Raw genomic sequence first — 8,006 nt, forward strand, 5'->3', positions numbered from 1 at the left:
TGTGATAAACCCTGCTAAAAGCGTTTTTGGACAAACGGAGCTAATTTTTCTTGGCCACCATGTTAACAAACACGGTATACAGCCTCTTGACGAAAAAGTTCAAGCTATCAAAGACTTTCCACTGCCCAAAACACAGAAACAATTACAGCGTTTCTTGGGATTGGTAAATTTCTATCATCGATTTATTCCAAATTGTGCTAGGTTAGGATCCCCTTTGTACGAAATGATTAAACCAAAAACAACAAGATTAAAAAATTTGGAATGGAACGAAAATTTGGTGATTGCTTTTGACGCTTTGAAAAATGCACTGGCCAATGCATCAATGCTTTGCCATCCAAGTCAAAGTGCTCGGACCAGTATAATGACAGATGCCTCAAACGTATCTATTGGTGCTGTACTTCAACAATTTATCAATGATCAATGGAAACCAATTTCATTTTTTTCAAGAAAGTTAACTCCAGCAGAAACACGCTATAGCACATTTGATAGAGAATTACTTGCAATTTATTGCGGGATCTTACATTTTCGTTACTTTGTGCAAGGACGTGATTTTACAGTGTTCACTGACCACAAGCCGTTAACTTACGCTTTAACAACAAACCCAGAACGTTGTTCACCACGTCAATCGCAACACTTAGACATTATTTCACAATACACCAATGACATCCGTCATGTCAAAGGAAAAGAAAATATCGTCGCTGATGTACTGTCTCGTCCTGATGTTTGCAACGTAGAAAAAGCAAGCAAAAATGAAATATTAGATTTTGTTGAAATGGCCGAAGCTCAGAAAAATGACAAGGAAATTCAAAATTTTCTTCAACTAAATACAACGGCGTTAACGCTAAAAGAAATTCTGATACCTGCGAGCAGCAGCAGCCTTATTTGTGATACATCAACTGGTACACACCGGCCTTTGGTGCCAAAAGAATTTCGAAAATGCATCTTTAACACATTTCATTCAAAATCTCACCCTGGTGTTCAAGCTACAAAAAAGTTAATAACTGCAAGATTTGTTGGGCCAAATATAAAACAAGATTTAAAAGATTGGACAAAATCATGCATTTAAAAGATTGGACAAAATCATGCAACGATCAAAAATTCATCGACACACGTCATCACGTTTGGGAACATTCACAAACCCTGATGCTCGGTTTGATCATGTTCATATTGACATAGTAGGACCATTGCCAATGTCAAATGGATTTCGATATTTGCTTACGTGCGTAGATAGGTTTACAAGATGGCCAGAAGCCATACCAATATCTTCAATCACTGCAGAAATAATTGCTAAAGCGTTTTATGAAAATTGGATTTGTCGCTTCGGTTCACCATCAACAATCACCACTGACCGAGGTACTCAGTTTGAATCGCAATTATTTAAACATTTGTTAAATTTAACGGGATGTACGCGCATACGAACCACGTCATATCATCCATCTGCAAACGGAATGTGTGAACGAATGCACCGGCAAATGAAAGCTGCATTAAAAGCGCAAACAAGTCCAGACCGATGTACTGACACATTGCCCTCTGTGCTGCTTGGCATGCGCACAACGATTAAGGAGGGCATTTCGGCTACATCTGCCGAACTGGTGTATGGGACTACGTTGCGGTTGCCGGGAGAATTTGTAACTTCAAGTACATATGAAAAAAACTATCCTGCCTGTTTTGTTACACAGTTGCAAACCGTGATGCACCAATTGCGACCGGTTCCTGGAATAAATAATTCGAAAACTTATATTTACATACCAAATGATTTAAACGCTTGTACACATTGTTTTGTGCGGGTGGATACAGTAAAAAAACCTTTGCAGAAACCTTATAATGGCCCGTACAAAATTCTTAAACGAGACGATAAATATTTTACTTTAAACATCAAAGAACGGTTGGAAAAAGTTTCTATTGATAGATTAAAACCGGCATACTTTGAACAACCTGTACCTTATTGTGATTTATCTTTAACAGCTAGTTCTAAAAAAAAGCATAACATAATTAAAACGCGTTCAGGACGCTCTGTTCATTTTCCCAAACGTTTTGCAACTTACTTGTGTTAAAATTAAATTATTTTGCATTTTTTTTTATGTTTATTTCTGGTATCATTCGCTTATACTCACTGCGGGGGAGTCATGTGGTGTTCATTAAATTAATCGTAATAATTTATATTTGTGTTGTTCTACATTCTTTAATTGCACGTTTCTAATTTTCCAATTAACGACGTCAAACGCACCACAGGTGCTTCAAGTAAAAAAGCGTTAATTACTAAACCAAACACATTTCTTTCATTTCTAGTTGTAGAAAACACTGCTCTCATTCTCTGTTGTAGAACTTACAGTAAAGTTAATATTGTTTTCTTTATTCAACATTTTAACTAACGACTTATTATTTAACGATTCTATTTGAATAAGGCAATAAATTTGACAAACAAATTGTGTAATTATTGGCATCCTTTAACACTATAAAAAAAAACACTACAAATTTTTTCATTATTCTCACCTTTTTGAAACAAATGAATAGAACCCCTTCTATCTCCACATATAAGATATTGTGACATATTGACACGTGACATAGCTGTGTGCCACCTATGTTTGGCATGTGGCAGAAGAAAGGTTGATTGTTTATTCAATGTTAATTCGTTATTGTTGCAACCTACTGTATACCATAATAAACATCCTTCTGGCCCTAAAGGTTACATAACAATAATTTACAATTTTTTTAAATAGACAAAAAAACTAGGCCTATGATATTGAAATCAAATATAACACAATATTTGTTTATATGTAATAATAAAAAATAATTTTATATATCATTAACAATATTATATATATAGAGTAACAAAAACAAACAAAAAAATTGTACAGGTAGTTCTACTACAATTTTTATACAAGTTAAAAAATTTGCACCAAAAATTTGATAAGATTTAATTTACCTGATATAAAAAGATTGTCTTCATACCAGGTCAAATTATGAACTTTTCCTTTAAAATCACTAAATTCCAAAGTAGACAAAATGTTATAATTTTCACCAAGTAAAATAACCTGTACATTGCCTGTAACAAAATTTTCTTATTTACTTTTATTAATTTAATTTAATATTGAAAACTAGTTGACTTTTTTTTTGCAAATATATCTTTATCCTCGATGTGGGAAAGTCGAATGCGTGACTTAAACATAGAGTAACATCAGTTACTCCGACCCAGTCTCGAGTTGCCTGTGGCAGTTTGAGATATTATAGATTATAATTGCCTGATAATTATGCTGCTGATTAAGTGCTGGCTCGGCAGGAGTTCATACCGTTTATAGCGCCTTACTCAAGGACGTTACAGCATGAGATCTGTGGGGATTGAACCCATGACCTCATGTGTGGTGTAGCAAGTGTTCTTACCACTACACTACGCTTCTGGTCAAAATATTTTCGTTACTTCAATGCAGTCTTGAGTTTCCTTTGCTCATTTTTTGGAATAATATTATAAAACAATAGCAAACTATTATTGATATATATACACATACCCAATAGGTTATATATACATATATTATAAATAAAGTAAATTAAACAGTTATCCTACCTTTTGTGTTACCTATAGCAACCAAATTTTCATTTTTATTTATATTCATTGATGCATAATTTCCATATTTTTGATTCTCTTGCAAAATTGTCCATTTTTGTTTTGTAATATCGTAAATAGCCAATGTACCAATATCAGAATGAGTGAGTACCGAAATACCATTTTTAACCAACAACTTAACGGTTTTTAAAACTCCAAATTGCCCTTAACAAAAATATAAAATAATTTAAAAGGTAAAACTAAAAAACTTTTTTCATAATATATTTTTAGATAATTTAAATTACAAAAATTAAATAGGCTATAAATGACTATTTAGAGAAAATATTGCAAATATTGGTTATTCTAATTAAAATTTTACTTATTTCATAGTTAAAATTGTCAGGATTTAAAATTAAATATTGCTAAAAAAACCTGGTAATGATTCTGGTACAAAAATATTGCTGGAATTCAGAATTTTGTTAGTTTTGAAAACTCTCACACTTCCATCATTACCTCCTACACAAATGTCTTCTAAAAATGAAATTTTAAATTTACCCTTTTTCGTAATTAAAAATCTTGGTTTCTGTTAACTGTCTGTAACTCAACAAAAAAAAGTTATGTTCTCAAAACCAGTGAATTTAGGAGTAACGTAATATTTACGATATAGCTCTCTCTCGCAATGTAGCCTATGCGAATAAATAATAAACAATGAATAATAAACATTAGCTATAAATTACTACATTTTAGTGTAATATAATTTAATTAAACTGTAATATAGTTTAATTAGGCAGTACGCTTGTTGATAAACAATAGTCGTCGGACAAAACCTATTGTTTTAAGTTTGCGACTTTACTGAACACTGATGGTTGTTTTGCAGACATCATCTTAGTCTTCAAATATATATACCCTTACCCCAACCCTATCTAAGTTTGTTACCTTAGATAAGACAAAACCGGTAAAGTACCTTATATAAAATAACGTTTCGTTTACAAAATGAGAGAAGCACACAAAACGAAAAAGGCGTTGCGTAGAGTTACATACAAGCTACAAGTAAATTTGGGAGGTACGTAGTGTTTATCAGTTTTGTCTGGGTACGGACAGTTAACGTGAACCAAAATCTTTTATGCCAAAACATGGAGTAATTTTAGTTGCCTTGACCCAGTCTTAAGTTTAGTTTGTCTGTTTGGAAAATTATTAATTATAATTTCCTGATATTAAACTGGCGATTGATATTTGGCAAAACAGGAGTTCATTTTACGCTGTAACAACCCTTATCAAAAAAGGTAGTTACCTTATTTGATGATTTTAATTAATGATAACCTTATTTATTCTAAAATAAGTATATATTCAAGTAAAATATACGTTAATACTGACCTATTGAGTCGTTAACAGATAAACTCAGTAAGTTTCCACCACAGTTTAGTTTTTTAATAATTGTTGAAGAAAATTCCTGATATTTGGTTTGAGATAATTTCCATAAAATTAAAAATCCATCTTCAGCAACACTTACAACATACTTTTCCTCATCTAAAAACAAAACTATTGTTACTCTATTTTTTTGGTCATAAAGTCGACCATTCCACATCAAAGAAAAATAAATATAAAAAATAAAAATAAATATAAAAAAGTAAAATAAATAAAAAATTTAAAAAAATAATTAAAAAATTATTTTAAATTTTATTTTTATACTTTTCATAAAAGATTCAACTTTCCAAACTCTAGCTTCATGTCCGTACAATTTACAACAACAATCACAATTTTTTTTGTTCATGTTAGTGATGTCATAATTCCAAACTCTAATACTTCTGTCATCAGAAGCACTAAGTAATAGCTATCAAAAATTTGCTAAATTTTATTTAAATTGTCTTTAAAATTACCAAATTTAAATTAAACTGGTTATAAATTAACAATTAAAATTAAATAAAAATTACATTGTATGTCTATAAGCTGTTGAAATTTATCTATTTTTTTAATTTTCTTATAAAATTTTATGTACAGATACACACAAATTAGTTCACGAAAACTTAGTTTTAATTTATTTTTTTTCTTTAAAATCTTTCCAATTAAATACAAACACTATAAAAAAACTTATTTTTTAACATCCAAATCAAAACTAAACTACACCTTTGTTTCATGATTAAATGAGATATTAAATATAACACCATCGTGACCATGTAGTCTCATCATAACATCAACATCTTTAACAATATGTTCTTTACTTAATATTGGTTTCCATATTACGACTTGGTTAAACACTGTACCTCCGCATAATATTAAGTTATCCAAAGTCAAATTTCTAAATTGTATAAAGCATTTTATAAAAGTGAACACCACTAATTTTTAGAAAAAAACTTATCCTAATCTAAAAATGTATTCAAATATGTAGCCTATTTAATAGAGTAAACATAAATAGGCTATAAAATTTTGCATAATGTAAATAATATCTTTATCATGTATATGTTCTACCGGCAGCGTGGTGTAGTGGTAAGAACACTTGCTACACCACACATGAGGTCATGGGATCAATCCCCACTGATCTTATGCTGTAGCGTCCTTGAGTAAGGCGCTGTAAACGATACGAACTTTTGCTAAGCCAGCACTTAATCAGCAGTATAATTATCGGGCAATTATAAACTATAATATCCCAAACTGCCACAGGCAACTCAGGACTGGGTCGGAGTAACTGATGTTACTCTATATTTAAGTCGCGCATTTGACTTTTCCACATCGAGGATAAAGATATATACGAAAAAAAAAGGTAGAATAAATAACACTACCTGTTAATACTTATGAAGTGTGCTGAATATAAAATGCATTTTTCTTTGCAGTGAATTTCTTGCAAACATTTCGATGCATCATTTAAGTTATATAACACTATTGAATTATGAGCCAGTGCTACTGCTAACCTTAACTCAAATCTACAAAAAATATTTAATTCTTTTTTAGAAGTATGCGTTTTACAATAAAGATAAATTAATATTAGTAAACGATAATATGAATAAAAGTTTTGTAAATAATTTTATAACTTACTCTGAATGCAATAAAACAGCATCTAAAATCCAATCAGAACAAGTGATTTTATTTTTAACTTGAAATTCTAACTTTCTAGTATCTAAAAAAAAAAATAAATAAATATATGATGAAAATAAATTAAATTTTAATTTAATTTAAATTTTAAAATAAATTAAATTTTAATACAATAATTTTATTAATTACCTGTATGAAAATCTGAATTCTGTTTTAAATTATCACCTAAATCAACAACACATATTTCTCTTGCACCAAACACAATAATGATATTTTTGTTTTTTATTTCTGACACCTTCATTAAAATAAAATATATATAATAAATAGAATTACTTGACTTTTTTTTTTAAAATAATTTAAATTTTTGTATAACATAGTTTACCTTTATTCCATGGATAACAGAATGTTGAAATATTTTTACTTCATTGACAAATTTGTTGTTTAACTTGGTGTCATATACTTTTATATCACCACCATTACCTAGAATATAAGTTAATTATTTTAAAACATATATATATTTGAGATTTAAAAAATCAGAATATTAATTTGTAATGTTTTAACGCATTTTTTATACTTGATATGGCAAAGTTGCCTTCATAACCTAAACAGTTTTTTTTAAAGTTTGGTGACCATGCGATAACATACATAAAAATCTTTATGTAAACATTAAAACGTTTGGCATGTTTTAAATCATTAAATTAATTTTGTCATTTTTTCCCATCGCATTGTTGTAATATTAATTGTATATCATATTTATTATTTACTTTTATCAATGTGCGAAAAACCAAAATAAAATAAAAACAAACAGTCACATTTTTTTACATAAACCAATACTTTTACTTTTGGATAGTATATAATTGTAACTGCCCAATAATTAAGTTTCTAATTTTTATTTTAATTTTTTAATTTCTAATTTCTAATTTAATTTCTAAACTTCTAATTTTAAGTTTCTAATTTTTTTATTTCAGGCCCAGCAAAAGTTTATACCGTTTATGGTGTGTTACTTAAGAGTGCTTTAACACCGAAGGAGTATAAAATAAAGCATTGCCAAAGTTAAAAAAAAACAACCACCGGACCACCCAAATAAATATTAAAATATATTTATAGACTTACTTACCGGTCAAGATAAAATTCTTATAAAACGCCAAAGCTGTAATTGGCAACTTGTAAAATTTTGGCTGAAATGTAAAACTCATACTTAAGGCAAAATATTAAGTTTAAGTATATGTTAAGTATTACAACTTCGTTTTTTTTGGCTCGGTACTTCAATTGTGCAATATCTGATTAAGTAAATAAAAAAAAGACATGTGCGTTCATCATAGAAATAATATAAACTATTACTTGAAGAAATTTGAAATAAAAATTTGCAACAAATCCAAATATAAGGTATTAAATAAATAACCATTATATTGAATAATTAAATTTTTGTTTTAATTAT

At 29.2% G+C, this 8,006-nt stretch overlaps 1 protein-coding gene across 1 annotated transcript; it reads right to left on the minus strand.

The window, feature by feature from the left end:
- Window positions 1-2,182: 2,182 nt before the first annotated feature.
- LOC145742581 (tRNA (34-2'-O)-methyltransferase regulator WDR6-like) lies at window positions 2,183-7,815 on the minus strand. Its single transcript, XM_082560358.1, has 12 exons — window positions 7,686-7,815; window positions 6,951-7,048; window positions 6,758-6,863; window positions 6,572-6,653; window positions 6,319-6,459; window positions 5,666-5,837; window positions 5,231-5,372; window positions 4,916-5,068; window positions 3,575-3,766; window positions 2,927-3,046; window positions 2,494-2,679; window positions 2,183-2,325 (listed from the first exon to the last, which is right to left on the minus strand). The coding sequence occupies exons 1-12, from the start codon at window positions 7,762-7,764 to the stop codon at window positions 2,183-2,185; spliced, it is 1,614 nt and encodes a 537-aa protein (XP_082416484.1). The 5' UTR covers window positions 7,765-7,815.
- Window positions 7,816-8,006: the final 191 nt, after the last annotated feature.

Source organism: Corella eumyota, chromosome 2 (assembly GCF_963082875.1).
Source record: "Corella eumyota chromosome 2, kaCorEumy4.1, whole genome shotgun sequence".
Lineage (NCBI taxonomy): Eukaryota > Metazoa > Chordata > Ascidiacea > Phlebobranchia > Corellidae > Corella > Corella eumyota.

Coding starts and splice junctions, on each gene's coding strand:
- LOC145742581 (XM_082560358.1), bottom strand. CDS start 7,764: ATGAGTTTTACATTTCAGCCAAAATTTTACAAGTTGCCAATTACAGCT. Junction 5,069..5,230: donor AGTTGAATCTTTTATGAAAA/GTATAAAAATAA, acceptor TTTTGTTTTTAG/ATGAGGAAAAGTATGTTGTA. Junction 2,326..2,493: donor TATTCATTTGTTTCAAAAAG/GTGAGAATAATG, acceptor CTTTACTGTAAG/TTCTACAACAGAGAATGAGA.